The 23071-nt window shown below is 36.6% G+C and overlaps 2 protein-coding genes and 2 long non-coding RNA genes across 4 annotated transcripts; 1 reads left to right on the top strand and 3 right to left on the bottom strand.

The window, feature by feature from the left end:
- Positions 1-9002: 9002 nt before the first annotated feature.
- LOC123878731 lies at positions 9003-10176 on the bottom strand. Its single transcript, XR_006798857.1, has 2 exons — positions 9514-10176; positions 9003-9164 (listed from the first exon to the last, which is right to left on the bottom strand). It is a non-coding gene; the product is annotated as an uncharacterized LOC123878731 (long non-coding RNA).
- Positions 10177-10906: 730 nt separating this feature from the next.
- On the bottom strand, positions 10907-13846 carry LOC123878442. Its single transcript, XM_045925615.1, has 4 exons — positions 13399-13846; positions 12149-12802; positions 11259-11432; positions 10907-11028 (listed from the first exon to the last, which is right to left on the bottom strand). Exons 1-4 carry the CDS (start codon positions 13664-13666, stop codon positions 10907-10909), a joined length of 1218 nt encoding a protein of 405 aa, XP_045781571.1. The 5' UTR covers positions 13667-13846.
- A 2512-nt stretch (positions 13847-16358) lies between these two features.
- Positions 16359-18883, bottom strand: LOC123878742. The gene is made up of 2 exons (XR_006798867.1): positions 17616-18883; positions 16359-16620 (listed from the first exon to the last, which is right to left on the bottom strand). It is a non-coding gene; the product is annotated as an uncharacterized LOC123878742 (long non-coding RNA).
- A 500-nt stretch (positions 18884-19383) lies between these two features.
- Positions 19384-21318, top strand: LOC123878618. The gene is made up of 2 exons (XM_045925921.1): positions 19384-19583; positions 19758-21318. Exons 1-2 carry the CDS (start codon positions 19554-19556, stop codon positions 21099-21101), a joined length of 1374 nt encoding a protein of 457 aa, XP_045781877.1. The 5' UTR covers positions 19384-19553; the 3' UTR covers positions 21102-21318.
- Positions 21319-23071: the final 1753 nt, after the last annotated feature.

The raw sequence follows: 23071 nt of genomic DNA, 5'->3' as shown, positions 1-23071 counted from the left end.
TCAATTAGATTAAACTTGAAATAAAAAATAATTAAACTCACCGTCTGGTATGTCTGGATTACTTATTTCCTCCACTATTTGTTTCCATACAACATCCTTTTTAATTAAATTGTGATAGTCCTTTAACTGTGTGTTCCATAACACAGGAAATTGTTTAACAACTTCGATAAATTGCTCCATATTCGCTACGAAACGACCGTGCGTACGACAAAGGACACTGGACAGCACTGGCGAAGGATGTGCGAAGGGCGTGCGGGGAAGGCGGGAGGGACATAGCTTAGCTCGCGTAGCTGCGCATCGGCATACACAACTAACATAGCTTCGCATATTTTAGTTAGCTCACATAGCTTAGTTCACATAGTTTGCGGTCTGCACACAAGTATGGAAAACTGCGTCAGCTATGCGAGCTAAGCTAAACTAACTTAGCTTAGCTCTTGGTCTGCAACCCGCTTTATAGATGTGATATTTCTCAACAAAAATTGGGTTTCAAAAAATTTGTATCACGTATATGTTTTTCGTGAGGGAATTTTTAAGAAAATAATTTTTTGTTCGAAAAATCAATAATCGTTTTAATAATTAAGACAAAATATTACATATAATCACACTAAAAACATTAAAAATCATAAGACAATGTAATTACATGTTGTTTCTATCATTTTACTTAGTAGTTTTTTTTCTTTTCATATTTTCTACTGGAGTATCGCGACGAATCGACCATAACATTCTGTTCTCATGGCAGCCAACATGTTCATTCATTATTATTTTGCACAATGCAATAGATGAATGTTGAAATTGAAAACTTACTTGGCACCACCACCCACGCAGCACAACCAGCGCTGCCACCAGTTGCCTTGTGGCCTTCGCTGGCCAAGCAGAGGAGCACTGCATGAAACAAAATCAAAATTCAACCACTTAGTAAGACACAAACTAGCTTTATCATGCTAATTCGGTTCATTTACCTATACCTATTTATTAAATGCATGCATATATGTATATACCTATAAGTAACAGGGACCGGATTACCGGGGGTGCACTGTACATATACACATATAGAGTTTACATTGCAATCTGCATGATTTACTTACGTACCGTTCAATAATTGCGTCCATCGTTCGTTAATCTGAATAAATAAAAAACATTTACATTTACATTTGTAGTTAATTAAAATTTCATGGCAGTATGTGTTTATAGTTAGTTTTTTGCATTTTCAACTTACCTTAGCCGCAGCAAAGCCGAGATTTTATAACTTTATTATGACATCAATGATCAAAGATAATAACACTGACATGAAATGGTAGTGTTGCTATCACTCATGAATCTTAGATATCAGTGTTTTGTTACGAGAACTGAACAAGAAACAACTAAAAACTTGAAAATAAGCTCATAAATAAAACAAAAGATAAAAATTGTTTGTTTTTAGGGTTCCGTAGCCAAATGGCAAAAACGGAACCCTTATGGATTCGTCATGTCTGTCTGTCTGTCCGTCCGTATGTCACGGCCACTTTTTCCGAATCTATAAGAACGATACTCTTGAAACTTGGTAAGTAGATGTATTCTGTGAACCACATTAAGATTTTCACACAAAAATAAAAAAATAAAACCAATAAATTTTGGAGGTTCCCCATACTTAAAACTGAAACTCAAATTATTTTTTTTCATCAAACCCATACGTGTGAGGTATTAAAACCAACACCCTACTAGGTAATAATTTGCATGCATGCAAATACTTACTATTTGAACAATTAAAGAGTGTTGGATTTTCTGTTGACGTATAATACTTACTATTTGAACAATTAAAAAGTGTTGGATTTTCTGTTGACGTATATTTCCTCATGCTGTGGATTTCTTTATATTAATATGGGTACCATCAACAAATCCCAGTATTCCAGGGAGTGAAAATAGTTCATAATGTAAAGATGTAAAATCAATTGCTTGTTCATAAGTGACACAAAATTACTTTTAGATATTTACTTTTCAAATACTTTTAATTCTCCCCTAACCAGAAGACGTCTTATTTTTTGAGAATCTGGAAATTTTATCCATCTTTTTAGCATCCAGGCGTTATTTAATGCTTCCGTAACCTGTATGCATATGCACAAACTTGGTTGGCTCATTGAAATATAATATTCACCCGCAATGGACTTCTGATCACTGCCATGAGCAAAAAATGAAGAGCAGCTAGAACCATGAATTTTGAACAAGTTTCTAAATACAAAATTGAGAAATGAAATTTGGAATGGAGATAAATAATATCTAGGATTAGCACATAAGCTACTTTTAATCCCGGAAAATCAAAGAGTTCCCAGGGGCGTTCAAAAACCTAAATCCCCGCGGACGAAGTCGCGGCCATCATCTAGTCACAAATAAAAATGCCGTGTTCGAAGCTGGTGCACTGTTCGTGCCACCAGGCTTCACAAAGGCCACATTCAATCCAGTCTTCAGTCAGTGGCTCAGAATACTTTTCGCCACATAAGGGGCAGTAATACTCATTTTCGTCATTCTTCGGTTTCTTATTTTTAAGTCTTTTTTTTAAACTAAACTTTAAACTTACTAAACTTAAAACTTAAACTTGGGAGGTGAAAAAAACGTTTTTTTGTACGGATTTCGTGGGGTTTTGAAGAAACGCCTCTCCTTCTCCTTGGGCTTCGTTTCCATCGTGGGCAAGACAGTGTGACGTTTGGGGGTTTCAGTCAGTGATGATGAGAATAAAAACCAACCCAAAGTCAACACAAGAATTTATTTTAGCGGTAGGTAGGGTCGTAGGTTTTCGCTGGCCTCACTATAGTCTCTAAGGCTTGCAGTAGGCGGTACTTCCCTGCTACGCCGTGGGTGATGTCCCGGATGTAGCGGAACCCGGCGAGATGGTCTTCAGGTGCGATGGAGTGCGCGCTGGTTGGTACACGATGGCAGGCCGCTGGCCAGGTGCGCCTGGAGGTTCGTGACACCAGGAGAGGGATCCACGAGTAAGCGTGCCTTGCGTGGAAGCGGCAGCGAGATCCACGAGTAAGCGTGCCTTGCGTGGAAGCGGCAGCGAGATCCACGAGTAAGCGTGCCTTGCGTGGAAGCGGCAGCGAGATCCACGAGTAAGCGTGCCTTGCGTGGAAGCGGCAGCGAGATCCACGAAGCATCGAGTAGTACTGATAAGCACGAGGAAGTCGAGGTGGTACGAAGAACCCGTATATCGGGTTTACGGGATCACAAGTGAAGTAAAAAGCATCTTATAATCTTAAAAAATCAAATACATTTCAAATACACAAATAGTAACAAAGCTAAAGCTAGGTAACAAATTATTATTTATTAATGAAATGACTTGGTGCAGCTACGAAATAAACGATTGATAATCTACATGTATAGATATATAACGTTGTCAAGAATATAAATGCGTAAGTATGGATGTTTCTGTGTGTTTGTGTTTTTATTACCTCTTCACGCCTAAACGGCTAAACGATAGTAAAAGTATAGCAAGTAGTCCGCCTAAAACTAAAGAGCCTACGCGGTTTGTATGTGTGCACACACCAAATCTCGGACTCACAAGACCTCCTATGGAACTCACTTTGTCGCCACGCTGTTGTGTTTAGCACGCTGTGTAGGTATTTATGTTTCTAAACACCTTGAGTTGGACTATTTGCTATATTTTTACTATGGCTGAACCGTTTGAGCTGAAAGGTATGTTGATAACTTAGACCCTGGAATAACACATAGGCTACTTTTCAGCGGGCTAAACACCTGGGCAAAGCTAGGTGTCAACCTGTCTTCTCTTAGAATCTATCTTTTTTGTATTTCAAAAGTGTATGAGATGTAAAATAAAACGTATTCAAAGTTGAAACCCAATGCATTTATTGTAAATAGGCAATGCAAGCACTTAAAAGACAAACTGCGTCTCATCATCACAAAGTGAAAATAAAACTGATCATAACTAAGTATTTAATTCTAGCTAACAAAACTCTTAAAACATTAAGCGATCATAGATATCTGCTCACAAGAGCATAATTGAAATTTATTTTCCTCTCCGATTTCGCAGTTTTCAGATTTATTCCAGTATTTGTGCTATAAGATCTACCTGCCTGCCAAATTTCATGATTATAGGTAAACGGGAAGTACCCTATAGGTTTCTTGACAGACAGACAGCTTAAGCTTATCACATCAAACCTACCGGTAGACACGATTATCGACTATCGATACTTGTGACGTCATCACTTTGTCAATCCCTATCGTAACCAAACTTTTTTAAAGGAGATCATTCTAGCTCCATACATTTTTGGGCCTTTTCTGAAAGTGCCGGCCAACGAAAAAAAATGGTACGGATCGTTAGAACTAGCCATCTGGAGTAATAGTTAATTTGGCAGAAAAGTTGTAGGATTGCTCTGAACCAAGTTATACAAGGTCGAAGATTCGTCATTTTCATACATTTTATTGATTTCTAAAAGTGCTGGGAAACATAAAATAATGTTAGATATTGCTAGAACTAATGATTTGAAGCAATTGTCATTATGACCCGAAGGCTGTGGGGCCATTATATGTCGTGTTATACAAGTTATACAAAAAATTAATATACTTTGTATAATTAATTGCAACCGATTTTATGATTTTGTTACTGTTCTGATTGTTTTATACGAATTTGAATACACGTACAATTATTTTGACTCCCACGAAGTGCTGGATCAGCTGCAATGTGGACAAAATTCGTTTATACATAACTACCTGGATTGTATGCGGCCTTGTAATACTAGATGATCTCATCCAGCCATCTCCCAAACTTCTGCCACTGGGATATCTCCGGCGAGCTTTGTGATGAATGCACCATTTGGTTATAAGTACTGTTCACCATAGTAACTACGGGCTTGCTTCAGTCGATGGCTGCCCAAAGCAACCTGCCTCAATTCTTCTGTGAATCTTGGAAAGTCATTGAACGGAGGATGTTGGCTTCCATAGCCTGGAAATGAGCTCTCCTTCTATTATAATTACATATTGTTTATGATATCAAGTTCTGCTGAACTGTTTTGCTCACTGGCCGTTCATGGATTACGTCAAGAAAATCACGTGCATGCACGTTGTTGTCTATCAGAACATGATAGCCGTTCAGCAATGCTTACAAAATCCTGAAATAATCAATCATGTTACTTAATGTCCGGTTACAAATCCTGAATAACCCTTAGTAAACAAAAATCTCTTCCAAAGCGGTCGTTAATCATTTACATTATCCAGCAGCAAATGGTAAAAAGTCTAGATTTATTGGCTTCGTCAGTAGTTAACTGGGTTTTTACTGATGTTTTGTTACTGGCATTTGTGCCACATAACCGCACATCTCAAGAAAGAAAGATTACCTCAAGATTGTTTATGGTATCTCTAAAACCATGGACTAAGATAAAAATCCAGTAAAAATCTTCTATATCATTTAAGGTATCATTTAAAATCTAGGCATTGTAAGTTGCTGCAGCGCGTAGATTATTCCATCGCAACAAATATAAAGGCTTTTAGTGGTTTCGGAACTTGTGGTTAGAGTATGATTTTCCCTGAAAAAAAGTAATTAGTGCTTTTCTGAAGATATATGTACATGCCCGTATCTGTCTGTACATGCCCTTTATAGATAGCCTTTCTTTCTTGAGGCATGCGGTTATGTGACACAAATGCTAGAAACAAAACATTTAAATGAAACCCAGCTAATTACTGACCAAACCAATAAATCTAAGCTTGTTACCATTTGCCGCTGGATGGTGGAAGTGATAAACAATTGCTTTGAAAGAGATTTTCGTTTGCAGTTTAGCAGAACTTGTTATCACACACAATAATTATAATAGAAGAAGAGCTCATTTCCAGGCTATGGAAGCCGACATTTTCCATTCAATGACTTTTCTAGATTCACAGAAGAATCGACGCAGGTTGCTTTGGGCAGCTATCGACTGAAGCAAGCCCGTAGTTACTATGGTGAAAAGTACTTATAACTAAATGGTGCATTCATCACAAAGCTCGCCGGAGATATCCCAGTGGCAGAAGTTTGGGAGATGGCTCGATGAGATCACCTAGTATTACAAGGCCGCATACAATCCAGGTATGTATAAACGAATTTTGTCTACATTGCAGCTGATCCAGCACTTCGTGGGAGTCAAAATAATTGTACGTGTATTCAAATTCGTATAAAACAATCAGCAGTGCGATTGTGTAAAACTTGACGATGAAAATGGTATTCATTTGATGGCTTAAACTATACGATTTCAGCTGTCAAACGGCAAATTCGAATTGTGTATGTTGTTCATAAATGGTTAGCGATTGGATGGTTATCATGGTTGATCATAATGGTTATTTTAGACGATGAGTGAATGATTTGATACCATTTGACAGCTAATTCGAATTGTCTAACTTTTTTGAGCCATCGCTTATGTCAAATGATTGCGATGACTCGCGGGCCATGATTATCGTTGATCATTTAGACCATTTTAGATAGTTTAGTAGTTTATTTACGTATTAAATTGATTTAAATATAATTTTCTTACTTTTGTAAGCTAATTCCAGGAAGTTATGATTTTAGCAGTCTATGTACCTAGGTGTTTACGTATTTAAGCAAGTATGTCCCGGTGTATGGTGCCTAAAACTACTTAGCCAACTAGTTAAGAGTTTTATTTACTTAATTGCTGTTTTAGTTAGTTTTCTGTTTCATTATAGTTTAAATTACCTTGTGAATATATTATAGTGACGATGTTTTTTTCAATTAAATCTATTCATTTCATACATGGAAAGTTTTGTTTAATTTATAGGTCTTCCCTAGGTAGCCCTATATTTCAATAGGTACCTACTATAGGATAATGTAAGATATATTATACCTATAACGTAAGATAACTATGACAATTAGTGGGGTATCTTAAGAAAGGGTTTACCTACCTGTACGTATCATTCTAAAACAGATTTTTATTTCTTTTTATGCATGGTAGTTTATGATTTATCGTGCAAAATGTCAATAAAATAGCCAAGTACCTATATGGAACCCTCGGTGCGCGAGTCTGACTCACACTTGGCCGATTTTTTCCTTTGCTTGTGCTATAACACTTACCTGCCAAATTTCATGATTCTAGGTTAATGGAAAGTACCTTTGATACCTAAGATTTGGTTCCTTTTTCTTGACAGACACGACAGGCAGACAGAGAACAAAATGATCCTTCTAAGTTCCTTTTGAGGTGCAAAACCCTAATAGGGTGTCTCTGAGAATTTTTTGCTATGGTATCAAGTAGGATATCAAAATGAAAGAGGAGAAAATTCTGTTCATAAAATAAAACGTATGTAAATTACTATACATATTTATTTACCTAATTAAACATCTTTATTACTAACTACAATATTACAACTACATTATCCATGAATAGAGACAAAACCAAGATTATGACCAACTCCCAGAAAAAAACTGTTAGGCTAAGATCAAATATACTGGAATATGTAGATGAATACATCATATATCTAGGACTAGCGACCCGCCCTGGCTTCTCATGGGTGGACATTTATTTTTTCTATTTTCCAGGATAAAATATAGCCTATACGGATTCGGAAGAATCCCTCTAAGTAATGGTAAAAGAAATTTTGAAATTGGTGCAGTAGTTTTTGAGCCTATTCAATACAAACATACAAAAATACAAAGGTTTCCTCTTTATAATATTAGTATAGAAGTATAGACTAACAATATCACCAACAGATCAAACATCAAAAGATGTAGAAAGAAGGAAATGCATATTGCATTTCTGGAAAGATACTAGTCTCTAAAGGAAATTATGAAAAACAAAGATAATACCATATCTGAAAAAGCCAAAGCATTCAATGTATGCAACCTTCCATGTCTGACTTATGACTACCAGACATGGGGTCTGACTGAGAAAACTAAGATTATTCAAAATAGTATAGAGAAAAGTATGCTTAAAAGTAAAAAAAATGAGTTAAAATCAGGCTCTCTACTATTAGAAACAGGACAAAAGTAAGGGATTTGTCAGTCACCATTAAAAAACTTAAGTGGTAATTAAAGGGCACGAGAGACAAGAGAAATAAGTGGATGAAAGCACTTATGGAATGGTAACCAAGAACGGGAAAAAGATGAGGATGACATTTGAGAAAAAGCAGGAAATACATGGAGAAGAAAAGCCAAAGAAAGACTTATATGGAGAACCCTGGAGTTGCCCAAGGACAAACTGAAAGAAAAGGGAAAAAAAAACAAAACACCACTGTCAACAAATATATTATAATATGCAGAGCATTAACGTAATTTAATTCAATGGAATTCAGTGAATAAAGGCTTAACATATTATTATACAATATTACAAAATAATAAAAATACAGTGTACACTAATAACTAAAAAGCGATACTATAATATACTAAGTGACAGATGATTAGGTATGGTCTACTTACTAGGCAGATGCTATCTATATGCAGTTCTCACACCCCTAGTAGCACTAGGTACCTAGTAGTCTGGCTTTAGTTGTGTTTAACATATTTAACTGTTTACTTATGACCATAGACACATTTAAATATTTTACCTAATAAATACTTATAATATGCTAAAATGCTAAATATACGCAGCCAACTTTGTATTAAGAACTAGCATTATGTCTCACCTAAACATCATAATAAAAAATTACATTTTCATCATCACCAACCCATGACCGGTTTATTACCAAGCACAGCTTTCCTATTAGAAGGAGAAGGCCATAATCCACCATGCTGGCCAAGTGCGGATTTGCAGACTCTACACATCTTACAGAACATTACAAAGAACTCTCAGCCATGCAGGTTGTTTACCTTCAAACGTTACGTTACGTTAAAGCAAATGATATTCAATTGCCTAAAACTCACATAACTACAGTAAAAGGCTGGGATCGAACGCCCAACCTTGGGGAAGAAGTCTTAACGACTAGGCTACCATCACTCTTAATCAAAGATTGATTATGAACATAGGAATTATTAAATTATTTATTTACCTAGTTAGTTCTTATATGTTAATGTCTTAATATGAGAAAACTTAACACTCTAGGGTGTTTTATTACACCAAGTAGGGTTTTAAGGTTAAGGATAATATTTTGGCAATTTCTGCATTGCCTGTTCTGCAATCTTCACTTCCAAGCAGGTGCACTCGACCTTTATCGATTTCAAGGTGCTGCTCCTCCTTTGTGTTATTGTGCTTGGGTTGTTTCTGGAATTATTAAAATTTAAGATTGTTATTTCTATGTGAGTGGTACCAATATCTCTTATTTGTAAGTAAAACAATATGAGGAAATCTACACTGCGATAACTACTGCAACTTTTTTCAGCTCTCACTTTAAAGCTCATAAAACCGGTAATTTCTATTTTTTAAGAATTTTAGTTTGCGCTATCAAGATGAATCTAGTGACGTATCATTTATCAAAATCGGTTGAGCCGTTGAGTAGTTACGAGCGGACATAGAAACGGACATACATACAAGTCAAACACATAACCCTCCTTGGAGCTTCGCCGCAGTCGGATAGGTGATAAAACTTATTAAGTAGTGTGTTGTAACTTACGTTCTTGTCAATTTCACATAGCAAACGCTCCACTGGTTAATGTTCACGGCTTTCATCCTCGGCCTCATCTCCTATACTTGCTGACGTGCTGGCTGGCCAAGGCAAACCTCATGCCAATAGGGTCTACCAGAGACTTCTTCAGTGACGAGTGGAATGGAGACAAGCGAAAAAATGGTCGATACTAATAGTTGAGCGCCAGAAAGAATTTTGTTATTTGTATACCTAGCTTTTAATCACTTTTATTTGGATAATTAGGTAATTAGGTATTGTTATTTTTATTTCGTAACTTGTCAGTTGTCACTTACAGCGACACTGACATCGATTTAACCCTAGACAATATAGAAAAACATAGGAAAATATAGGTCCACTAACGCCATCTATTGTTGAGAAGCAGTAAGCTCGAGTATTGTTCATTCTTTGCGTTTAGTTATTGATTTTGCATAACTGATAATAACGTTAGAATTCAATGTTATAAGCTATGAAAGTAAATTTTTATGATAAAATATCATAAGTTAGCCTAAAAAGTTGCATTGTTTTTATATACATCTTAATTCATATCAACATAAAAATTGAGTTTTAAAAATGCTATTGGTATAATAAAACGCAATTCTATGATACGTTTTTAAGCCACCGGTCACTTTTCGGTCTTCATTTGATGGCCATTTTTACACAATTAGAATTGACGTTAGCGATCATATGACCAATCGTTTTGAATAATCATGATGGTCTAAACCTTACACAATCGCACTGCTGAACAGTAACAAAATCATAAAATCGGTTGCAATTAATTATACAAAGTATATTAATTTTTTGTATAACTTGTATAACACGACATATAATGGCCCCACAGCCTTCGGGTCATAATGACAATTGCTTCAAATCATTAGTTCTAGCAATATCTAACATTATTTTATGTTTCCCAGCACTTTTAGAAATCAATAAAATGTATGAAAATGACGAATCTTCGACCTTGTATAACTTGGTTCAGAGCAATCCTACAACTTTTCTGCCATATTAACTATTACTTCAAATGGCTAGTTCTAACGATCCGTACCATTTTTTTTCGTTGGCCGGCACTTTCAGAAAAGGCCCAAAAATAATGATCTCCTTTACACAAAATATCCAAAAATTCTTCATTTAGCAATGTAATTTGATGATAAGTCTTAATGATAGAACGTCCAAACCCATGTCCTTCCGGAAGGAGCTTCTGGAAGGACGCTCCAGCGAAAGTGCGTCCTGCTGGCAGGACTTATTTTTCATGTAGAATTTGTATGAATATTCGAGGCGGTCCTTCCAGCAGTACTCGATTCCATGCTTGATACAAAAGTGCAGGGGTTGACAACTATTTTATGAGTTTGAAATAAAAAACACATGGACGTTTTGCGTCTGTAACTTACGTAGGCGACGCGACGCAGAGCGAAGCGCTCCAACAAATGAAGTTGAAATTGGCATTTGATTTTTTACTGACGTTTGATTTTATTCGTTTCGTATCGTGTTGCTCAGGTATGATAACGCCTAAGGAAGATAAATAAAAAAGAAAGGTATGAGAATCACGTTTACTTTATTCCAAAAAAATACAAAAAATAATAATAATAGTTATGCTGGGATGCCATGCACGATATGATATGTGAAGCAGTTTCTCCCAGTCTGCGGAGAGCATAAAACACAACGTGGACCACATGTCTTGCAAAAAAAGCTCGCTTTCTGTTGCTTTTTGTGAATTCGGGAACAAACGATACATTTACGTTGAACTCTCTTCCTTTCATCCGATTTTGACAAGGCTTCAAGAATGTGTTCTCCACTACTAGCGATGTTCTCATTAGGCGGCGGAACATTTTCAAGTTGAGCATCAGTATCTTCGTCCGTCAGAGCTAATACCAAGTTGGTTGTAAACCACCTGTGTGAGACTTGGTCGTGTTCTGCACGAAAGAAATTGTTATAAACCAGGTACGCATTTGTTTCTATTATGCCTAGAACTGAAGCATATACTCTGTGCTCCCATTTATGGGTGCCCCAAGCTTTTTCTAATGCCAGTCCATCCTGCCTGATGTGGTTGTGAATATCGATAGCCCCAGCACCGTCAAAATATTGCTCTACTAATTTAGGCCTATCGACTTCTCTAAAAAATTGATTTCCATCATCGTCCCATCTTCTTTTACGTGATGGCTGGCCAGGCAGTGTCGTTCCACATGTGGAAACAAATGTATGAATTTTTTTGTCTCTCCATGCACAGGCAATGAGATGCACAGAGTCTTTTTCCGCTGTACTTACAACAGATGCTCCTTTATGCGATGGACACCTTGTAGCCATCTCGGAAGAAGGATAAAAACTATGTGCTGTCTTTACTAGTCCAATGAAATATAATCCAACTTTAGATAACTCTACAGCTGTTTTGACTGAAGCAACCATGAGTCTCCAACAACTATCCTTCCAGAGCCATGCCATGGCTCAGTTAATCGCAAAGTAGTTGCAGTTCCTGCGCCTAATTCCCTTTGCCATTTCTTGGCACTCATTGATTCCTTGCCCTCGTTAATTTCCATCCTGATCATAATATTTGTGCCACTATCACATGCAGTTTTTACTTCACAACCTACTCCTTTCGGTTTTCTTTTAATTTTCATAACTGCTGGCATACCGTCTTTGAAGTACGCACCTCTTCCGTACCTAGCGAACAAGGACTCATCCACAGTAATTTTTGAACCAGGACGGATGGTATGTTCCAGTTTCTCGTTTACCATCGTTACTAAAGTTCTGACGTTACGCCATTTGTCGGAATCATCGAGATCTGAGGGTTGTGTGAAGCGCAGAGCCATGAGAATAGTCTCGAATCTCTGACGACTCATTCCAAACTTTTGTCCAAAATTGGCTGGGGGATATATACCTTCAGAAGTCGTATTCCAGTAACATCGACGGTCCGGCAGTTCCTGAAGCGTCATAGCGTACATTATACCTATAAACAGTAGTAACTCTTTCTCAGTCAAAACTTTTTGTTTTGCTGGAAACATAGAGTTAGTGCATTGTATTATATAATGAACTTTCTCCCGGGGAAAAACCATAAAAAAAGCGTCCTTTACGCTTTGTGTGCCCCTCAATGGTTCTTGTAGGGTAGCTTTGTAATTACCCTGTTGTCGTTGGTCAAGTCGTATTGCCTCCATAAAAGTCCAGGTAACACCCTTTACAACGACTATATTTTCGGTAGAATTTATTACGTTGCTCCTACTGGTAGTCGGATAATTATTCGTCTCCTCCTCATCTTCGCTTGAAGTGGATGAATCTGATTCAGACAGTGCTGAAAATAATACCAAAATACTAAATCAATCAAACTATAAAAAACTCAATCGGCGATCATTACTTATCACCATTGTAAGGCTTTAGTAATTATGCACAAACGGCGCGGTGCGGCACTAACAAAATCAAACGTCATTCAAAAATAAAACGTAAAGTACTGTTCCTGTAGGAATCGTCTACAGCCTCGAAAAATGAGCTATCCAACACAAAAATAATTTTTCAATTCGAACCAGTAGTCTCAGGAACTACTGGTTCGAATTGAAAATTTAGCGCGTTCAAACAAACAAACAAACTCTTCAGCTTTATCATACTAATATTATAAATGCGAAAGTGTGTTTGTTGGTTTGTCCTTCAATCACGCCGCTACAGAGCTACGGATCGACGTGATTTTTTGCATGGGTATAGTTGAGGACCTGGAGAGTGACATAGGCTACTTTTTATCCCGGAAAATCAAAGAGTTCCCGAGGGATTTTAAAAACTAAATCCACGCAGACGAAGTCGCGGGCATCATCTAGTAATACATATTATTATAGTAATAGGTAATATAGATATACAAACTTTCACATTTATAATATTTTAATAGGATGTAATACTTACAACAATATTGATTAGTATTTGCTTCAATTAAATTTTCGTTTTCGTGGTCAGCAATTAAATATTCGACGGGCACGGTTGAAACTTTTTTATCAATATCCCAATATACTCTTGCAAATTTGTTTTCCACTTTTCTTACTGTACCCCAACAATAACTGATATGGTAATTATCGCCAAAATGTTGACGACTCCATGTATTGCCGCCATCTTGTTCGTCGAAATAGGTAGCTTTGGCGCGAACGCGGTCCCCACGTCTTATATTCGCAGCCATTTCGGCCCAACTAGTCGTAGAAACATGAATCAAAAACTCGCAAAGAGAGAAAAGGACGCACTATTTAGTGGTACTTGTTTCGTCCTGCTAGCAGGCTTAGAAAACCTCATATAGCCAAATCTATTGCGTCCTACCGGTAGGACGCAAAGTCCTGCTGGCAGGACTCTGGACGTTCTATCATTAAGGGAAACCTATCATCTAAGCTTCCAATAGTTATTTTGCCTAATTTTCAAACAACAAATGACGAAATAATGATTATAACAATGTTATGTAAATGATTATAAAAATATTATCTTTGTCTCCCTCTTTGTCATATACTTAATTTGATCTTAAAAACATTACGATACCCTTCTCAATGGAAGCTGACCCGAGTTACACCAATGCCTAAAAAACCGGTACGACGTCCGTCCAGGAATTTTGTCCTATAGCTATTCTCTCAACACCGGCCAAGGTATTCGAAAGAATCGTGCATAGAATGATAAGCCGGCAAATTGGTAATTTACTGCGTGACGAACAGCATGGTTTTAGGACTAAAAAGTCTGTCAACTCCAACCTATTAACAGCTGCTGAGTACATATCGTCCTGCTTAGATAGAGGGCATCAAGCAGGTGCCCTTTATTTTGATTACCGTAAAGCTTTTGATAGGGTAAATAACGACATTCTTCTTAGTAAACTCAGTGCTATTGGTTTATCTCCTCAGCTTCTACACGTGATCTCTGACTATCTCCGTGATCGTCAGCAATTCGTTCGCTATGGCATATATGAGTCTAAACCTTATCATACGCGATCCGGTGTAAGCCAAGGCTCCATTTTAGGACCCTTATTCTTCCTAATTATGATAAACGATCTTCCAGAATGTATAAAATATGCAAAATGTCTATTATATGCTGATGACCTAAAACTTATATTAGAAATAACTTCTGCCGAAGATTGCCTCAAGTTGCAACGCGATCTAACAGCTGTATATAACTGGAGTAAAACGAACAAAATGGAATTCAACCGTGACAAATGTTCAGTCATGACCTTTGGTAAAGTTCGGTATCCCTTGATACATGAATATAAAATGGATGGAATTCCCATTCCCAGAGTACAAAATGTGAAAGACTTAGGCGTAACTTTTGATACCAAATTAACCTTCCGAGACCATATCAATACAGTGGCAGCTGACTCATTTCGAAGATTAGGATTTGTATTGCGTAACTCTCGGGAGTTCCATAACCCTTTAGTAATAAGGTTACTATATTATGCCTTAGTCCGAAGCAAACTCGAAACAAGTAACTGTGTCTGGCATCCGTACGAGAAAAAATACGGACTCATGTTAGAAAATGTGCAAAAGGCCTTCCTAAGATACTTGTATAAGCATTGCTATGGATATTACCCCTTCCTATATCCAACCAAATTTCTTTTAGGTTGCTTGGGTTTTAACTCCTTGGAGGTCAGACGGACTTGCGACCAACTTAAAATCATGTGCCGAATTTTGCGAGGAGATGTCGACGCTCCAGACCTTCATGACCAACTCTGTCGTATACGAGTACCTAAATTAAATAATAATCTTCGTCCACGAAAGAATAAACTTTTCGTGGTACCAGTTCATCGTACTGTTGCTCGATCTATGGCACCGATACCGCGTTCATTGGCTTCCTTCTACGCGCTCTCGGATATAAATGATCAATGGGATCCATTCAATGACGGGTGGGCATCGTTGGTTCAGGAGTTACTGAGGTACGCGGAGAGCATTGAATGAACAGGATCATTCAGTGCTCTCAGCGTATACATTCATTCAAAATTTAAAATCTTTTATTGTATCATATTTTGTTCTATCTTTACCTTTTATTTTTCTTTTTGTATTTGTATATATAATAATTAATCATCTAGTTCGTGTAAGTGGCTCTGCCGTTCAATTAGATGTAAAATAAAATAAATAAATAAAATAAACAATTAGTATAAATAATCAGTAATTACCTGTGAAACGTGTATTTACGCGGATTATAACGTCTTGTAACGTCACATTCGCTCACTGAACAAGACACCATGGTGGCAGGACATAGATTTTACGTTTTAATCGTAAAATTATTTAGTAAATGCAAAAATCACCTCGACTTGGAACAGGTCGAAAACGTATGGCCTCGTACTCACGTAAACAATGACTTATTGGCATCTTGTTTCGCTATCTCGCTTTCGCTCGCGGCAGTGTGTCTTATCTAACTACCTCTCGCTCCAACGCTTTGTCAGTCTTTGAGCGTAGCGAAAATTCGTAAGTCTATGGTCATGACAAATAAATTTTTCGTCATGTCGTCATGATCAAAGAATATACTACTCTCTTACGAGAGAAGAAGCGTAACTCCCTACAAAAGTTTTGCGACATACACCGATACTACTAGCGCCATTATTTCCGCACGGAATAATATGGAACTAGCAGTGGCGGGACTTTTAATTGCAGATTTAATACTTTAATTTAATTTCATAGTTCCTTTGAAATTTAAAAAGAAATTAAGTTTAATTATTTTTACTTCAAAGATGTATTAAACTTAATTTCTTTTTAAATTTCAAAGGAACAGGATTACATCGCTTTAAAGAGATTTTTATGACAAAATGAGAATTTCGTCATTAAAATCGCAACTTTTTAGCTTTCTTGTTTGAAATTATAGCTTGGGATCTAAAAATTTGGTAATGTGAAAATAAAAGAATACAATTTGCTTATAAATTATTTATTTTTCTTTATTAACATTTTCCTTTGCAACGACTTCGCTGTTTCTTCCTCACCAAACTCTCTATTTTTCAATACTAGATGACTTTTAGTGCATATATAAAATGTGGACATCATAATATGTTTTTGTATGTGGAGGTTTTTTTCCCTCTCCGTAAATCTGGAGTTTTCGCATTAAGAGCATCGAATAATTGGTCAAAATTGCCCAAGAGCGTAGCTGTGGCTTGTGCTTCAGCTGGAAGTTCATCTGAAATCAAATAATTAAAATTCAAACATCTTTTTTCATATAGGCTGAATTGTGGATCTTACGATAAGTCACAACTCAATCACTGGTACAGAAAACAGATACTACACACATACACAAATACGAAATGAATGATACTGTCCCCCCGGCTCCCTGCCCGCAGGCGAACGCGGGGTATGTTATCTATTCGACTCGGCAAACATAACAAACAAAATAGTTAGGCCACGCCCCAAATAATAACATGTTAGGTGGTGGGCCTCCAAACGATTTAGTGTTCTGACACGATGGTGTGTAGAAACCAATTAAGGGTGGATTGTATGTTCACTGTCACACTGCTTACAAGTTAGCCCACTACCATCTTAGACTGCATTATCACTTACCCATGAGGTGAGATCGCAGTTAAGAACTATCTTGACATTGTATAAAAAAATAAAAAACTTTTTGTTCTAATGTAACTTTGTCATTAAGAAAATCATTAACTTTGTAATAACCTTGATTTAATAAATGTTTTTATACATTGTTTAAATTTGTGTAATGCAAAATATAATAAATTCTTCTGAATTACATTATAAAAGCATACATTCAACCCCATGAGAGATATTCTGTAGGACATGTACTAATTAATCCTTTTGAAACCTTTTAGAGTTGATATACTTTATCATTTTTATTTATTACTTAATAGGCTTGCATTTGAAAACAATCAACACTGGAAAACGCAAAATCAATATCATATGCTTTAACAGTGAAGGAAAATATCCTAATGGTTCCAATCTCACGTGAGATTTCTTCATAATGTTCTCAAAGATATTATGTGAAGTATGCCAATTTGCATTGGGCTAGCATGATGGACTAGGACCTGCTCTCAATAGTGAGTTGTTGATGGATTGCTGCTGATGATGATTATTGTCTGCTAGTCAGTGCAGTGTAGTGCAATGCAGTCAGTGCTGAAGTGTTAAATTACTTTTATACTTAGATGAAAATTAACATGGTCAACATACCGTTCAACATTTGTTTTTCCAGGTTTAGGGAATCAATGGAATGACACAATGCCATCCTGAGTGGGGGTTGCTCCACATTTAGCGCACTTTCTATAACTGTCTGTAGACATTTTAAGATGTAACAACTGAGCACATAAATTAGTTCAAGAAAATTAAAAATAAAACGTTTCGTCGTGGCGAGTAATCTCAAGCGCACAACTATGGTCCAATATCCAAACTAAAACAACAAGTTTCGCTGTAGCGAGGAATCTCAAGCGCACAGCTAAGGTCCAATAGCCAAACTGAAATAACACGTTTTGTTGTGGCGAGTAATCTCAAAAACACAACAAAAGGTTCGATTCAATTTTCACAATACTCAGTCACAAAACAAAAAATACCACCATCACAGGATTACAGAAAATAAAACTGGATAGAAGTTCCTTTTTTTTATCAGTTTTACGACTCTGGGTTCTAGGTTTTGAGTTACGATGACACAGAAACGACATTAAAATCAAGTATTGCTAGAGCAAAAAAGGAAAAGTTAATAAAAAAAAATGTAGTTGGCCACACTGATATTTCCGCAACACACACACTTACAAATTCTATACGTTCAACAGGCCTTGTACTATGGATACCACCCCCTGGTCATGATGATAAAAATCTTTCGTGGGGTTTTTTAATAACTTAATGCATATCCTACTTTCGGGTTCGCTTTGTTTTCTTCTTTATAACTAATTTATGTTGCACATAATCTTTTACATATGTATTTAAAATACGTTTTGTATATGATGTTTTCTTAAAAAGTTTCTCAATTGTGGCTAATACTTATAGTGTAATAATGTTATATACAATCTCAAAACTAAAATTACAGGTCTAAATATATTTTTATCACTTTCATAATGTGCCCTGCGAAAAAGGACAGCACAAATTCAGAGTTTAACTTTATTTAGAGACACTTTTTTACACTTCTAACAGAAGTTACCTAGTTATGGCTCGTCCATCCGTTCTCGATTAGATTCGTTGAATTCAATGTAAGCATTTTTGTAACGGTGGCAACGGTGCGTCGCATATTCTATTAGTATTAAAGTAGCCTCAAAATCGGCAATACGTCTTTAATTTCTCCCTTCGGTACATTTATCCCTGGTGAAAATCCCAGGGTAACCCGGTAGCTCCCGTCGAAAAAGCAAAAGTGGCGCAGCCTGGTGAGGATTTTCCGGAAAAAAAAATCCGTAGTTTACGTGGTTTTAGGAAAATCCGACACGAACCTAAAAATTTAAAATTCTTTTGTGTCGCGGTCAAGCCAAGAAAAGCAAAATGGGAGTAGCGGTGAGAGGGTGAGTGAAACTTTTCGCCAATCCTTGTTCCAATCTCCCGTACTTTTCATATTAATAATTATAAGTAGTTGTTATTTTAGAGATCAAACCTTGCTCACTATAACATTGTATTGTAACGCCTGATATCACCGGATGGACTTATGCGGTCTTATCTCTATTCTAAGAATACGAATGTGCACAGATCACTTACGTACATAGAGACTTCATTTAAATGAAATAAATTTTTTAAAAATTGTTGAAAATATATAATTGTAAGTTAAAAGGAATTGAATATAATTCATTAAGTTTTATTATTTGAAAAAAAAAAATACATAAGTTTTAAACTTATCTTATTGTAGTGTGCTTTTACTTTATATTTTATAACTTATACAAATTTAATTTCTAATTCTATAATTTTATTTTATTTTTACATTGTGTTTTATTGTGTGTTCTACTGTGTTAAATGTGTGATTATATACTTTTTGCAATTCACGAAGTCGAGTGAGCTTTACTCGTGGTTGAACGTGTATATGTACATTGCTGTAGTGTGCGTGTCTGACGGAGCGGTCAGTTGCGACCGAGCCGTCGCCACGGTCACTTGTGCTTGTTGTTTCCACGACGCTTATTACCACGAAGTACTGTCAGCATGTCAAAACGCAAAGTTGTTCATAGCGAGGTAAGGCATTTTTTATTTTGAATCGTTTTTTGATGAATTTTGAAATAGTTAATTTATATTTTGATCTGTCAGAAATAATAGACAGTAGAAGCCATTTTTCAAGAAAAGGTTTTTTGGCATGCAATAATTTTATAAGTGTTTTGGATATTTAATCGTATGTTTTATTATTTGTAGGGACGAGCAATTATCGCTAAAGTCTTTCACTTTCTTCAAGAAGAATATAATTTTATGAAAGTGAATAACAGTGACAAATGTGATTTAAGTCCTTTGGCTAATGTACTTAAACGTACTGCGGAAGCAACTGGCGTCTCTGAGCGCACTGTAACTAGAATATTGAAAGAAGAAAAGGAGTTGCCGTCACCTTCCTCCAAGTTCACTTCACCCATGAAAAAACGACGTAAGAGAGACAGCAAATTCATGTTGGACAATATGCATAGAGAAGTAATTCGAACTACTATACAAAATTTTCACATTTCACACAAACAAGTACCAACTTTAGCAAAACTTCAGTCAGTTTTGAGAGAAAAAATTGGTTTTGACGGATGTTTGAGCACTTTACGCTCTTTGCTCATAGAAATGGGCTACAAATGGAAAAAAATTGATAACAACCGCAAATCATTACAAGAAAGGCACGAAATACAATTATGGCGTTTTAATTTTTTGAAAAAAATTAATCAATATCGTTCAGAAGGCCGTCATATCGTATATACCGATGAAACGTATGTGCTTACTTCTCATGTACGACAAAACACCTGGTGTCTAAAAAGCAAAGATCCAACAAAAAAAGACACGTCTTTTTCAAAGAAGTTGAGTACGGGCAGCCGTTTCATTATAGTACATGCAGGCAACAGTAGTGGTTTTATTAAAGATGCTTCTTTAGTATACAAAGCGGCATCCACAACTGGAGATTATCACTCCAACATGAATTTTGACAATTATGTCAAGTGGCTTAATGAAAAGCTTCTGCCAAATATTCCAGAAAAGTCAGTTATTGTGATGGATAACGCATCTTATCACAACACCCGAAGCAGTAAAATACCTACATCAAATTCTTGTAAGAGTGACATGAAAAAGTGGCTGATGGAAAACAATATTCCGTTTGATGAACGGTCGCGCAATATAGAACTGTATGATTTAATTAAAAAAAATAAAGAGCGTTTTGTAACGTATAAAATTGACGAGATAATAAAAAGCAAGGGTTGCGAAATATTGCGATTGCCTCCCTATCATCCCGAGTTAAACGCGATAGAAAATATCTGGGGTATTTTAAAAAATCGCATTGCCTCTAAAAACATAGCACAAAACATGACTGAAGTACAAAATTTAATTTTTGAGGGCTTGAACAGCATTGACAGCAACACTTGGCTCAATACCTGCAATCATGTAGAAAAAATTGAAAAAGAATACATGAAGTACTTTGATTCTGACTTTGAATTTGTTATTAATGTAGGTGAATCAAGTGACAGCGGTACTGATGAGTTTGAAAGTAATAGTGATAGTTTAAACGAAGATGATTGATTATCGAATTAAATTAACCTAGACAGTAATTTTGTGATTTTATTATTTTTATTATTTGCAACAAAAAATATTGTACAATAAATTATAGGATTTTTTTTTCATTTTTTTTATGCTAACCGTACCCGCTTTCTATCTCACGCACACTGTTACAAATATACAGATACGTGCTTACCACAAGTAAATCCCGCTCGACTTCGTGAATTGCAAGAACTGTACTTGTAAGTAAAAGTGTTTATACGAAAGCCAGTTGCATCCTCTGAACATTTCATTACTCTATCATCATGGAAACAGCGGCCGTCTCATCGGTACCTAAAGAAATTGTGCAATTAATCCCTTTGTTTGGTGGTGATAAAAGACAATTAAATCTTTATTTGCGAAAATGTCAATATGTGATTGATCGGTTTAAGGGGAGTGATGAACAAAATCTTTACGTTTTTAATGTTGTAACGAGTCGCCTGAAAGATGATGCAGCTGCGCTTCTCTCCGAACGGGAGGACATTGTTACGTGGTCCGCATTAAAAGATTTGTTAATACAGCATTTTGGAGACCCGCGCAGCGAAGCTTGCATAAGTGTTGAGTTAGAGTCATTAAAAAATTATCCGGGTTAAAGTTTCCTCGACTTTTGTAATAGAATCCAAACTGTGCGTTCGTTATTGATGTCCAAAGTAAATGCATGCGACAACTTGGAGATGAAACGTTCCAAGGCAATTATATATAATAACACAGCTCTTAACGTGTTTCTGTATAATCTTCCCGAACATATGGTTCGAGTTATTAGACTAAAGGCACCCACTTCCTTAGAAACCGCCTTGAGTATGGATGGTGCTCGAGGAAGTGAACTTCACGGAACAGTACAAGACGCGTAATCGTATGCATGGTAATAACCAATTTACGAGTTCGGGTTCAAGGCCAGCGATCGCCCAACGTTTGCTTACTGTGACTGTTTACTATCGTTTACTATTTTGTAAAATAGTACCTGCAAAAATGCAGGAATTAGGAAAACGCAGTAAAAATTTTACTGAAATAGAGAAGATGCTCCTCATCGAAGTAGCTAAGGAATTTGTCGCCATAATCGACAGTAAAAAGACGGATGGGACTTCTCTGGAGGCCAAGAAACAAGCGTGGATGGAATTAACCGATAGGTACAATGCCGTCTCTGAAAGAGGACTTCTGAAAAGCAGTTACATGCCTTATATGACAATTTACGTTACTTTACGTTGCTAATTTACGTTGTACGAGTAGCTCGTTAGAACTTCTTGGAGTATTCTATGCTCGTGGTAACTAAAGTAAGCTTAGAATAAAAAGATTTGCTGTGTTATAAACCTCGTCGTGTATTTATATATCGTTATTAGTAATACAAGTTAAAATGGCAGTTGACGAAAACGTTATCCAAATATTTAATGAAATTCAACAAAAGATTTTTGAAGACTTGAATGTCGTCATGAAAGAGCTCTGGGAGAAATGGACGACACAACTTGGCCTCCCTGATAAAGATAAAATCAAGAATATGAGAAGAAGGAACTGCTCAGGTACCACTCCCAACACCCGAGCAGGATCCTAGAAACCCTTTTCCCGTGCTCCCCCACATCCCACTCCAAACCCAATAACCCACCACACAATTCCCGGAAAACAACCCTAAACTCCAGCACACTCTACACTCACTTACACACAGAGACACACACAAACACTATACAGATAACACACAATTTAGATAAAAATGGCGGATCTAAACTTACGTAATAGTCTCCTGGTGGGTAGCGGCTTACCGCCCAAATCCCGTGACGGATCGCCGAGGCGAGGAACTGCGCGGGACCCTGAAGGACCTTGGTCTGGTTATCCTCAATAAAGGGGAAATTCCCACGTTTGACGTCATAAGAGCTTGGCCCGACTTATGGCCGAGACCTTCTGTTCATAACTTCTAGCTAATTTTGCTATTTCCTTGCTTACTTTATAAACCACTCTTGACACGG

Source organism: Maniola jurtina, chromosome 26, assembly GCF_905333055.1.
Source record: "Maniola jurtina chromosome 26, ilManJurt1.1, whole genome shotgun sequence".
Classification (NCBI taxonomy): Eukaryota; Metazoa; Arthropoda; class Insecta; order Lepidoptera; family Nymphalidae; genus Maniola; species Maniola jurtina.
Note: the sequence above shows the minus strand (reverse complement) of the source record. Positions and strands in the feature narration are given on the sequence as shown.

Bases quoted from the DNA above. Each gene is read 5' to 3' on its own strand.
- LOC123878442 (XM_045925615.1), bottom strand. From the start codon at position 13,666: ATGGCTGCGAATATAAGACGTGGGGACCGCGTTCGCGCCAAAGCTACC. The intron at 12,803-13,398 runs GTAAGTATTACA...TATTATTTTCAG, and splicing joins AAATACTAATCAATATTGTT to CACTGTCTGAATCAGATTCA. The intron at 11,433-12,148 runs GTATGCCAGCAG...TCTTTCGTGCAG, and splicing joins AGGTGCGTACTTCAAAGACG to AACACGACCAAGTCTCACAC.
- LOC123878618 (XM_045925921.1), top strand. From the start codon at position 19,554: ATGTCAAAACGCAAAGTTGTTCATAGCGAG. The intron at 19,584-19,757 runs GTAAGGCATTTT...TATTATTTGTAG, and splicing joins GCAAAGTTGTTCATAGCGAG to GGACGAGCAATTATCGCTAA.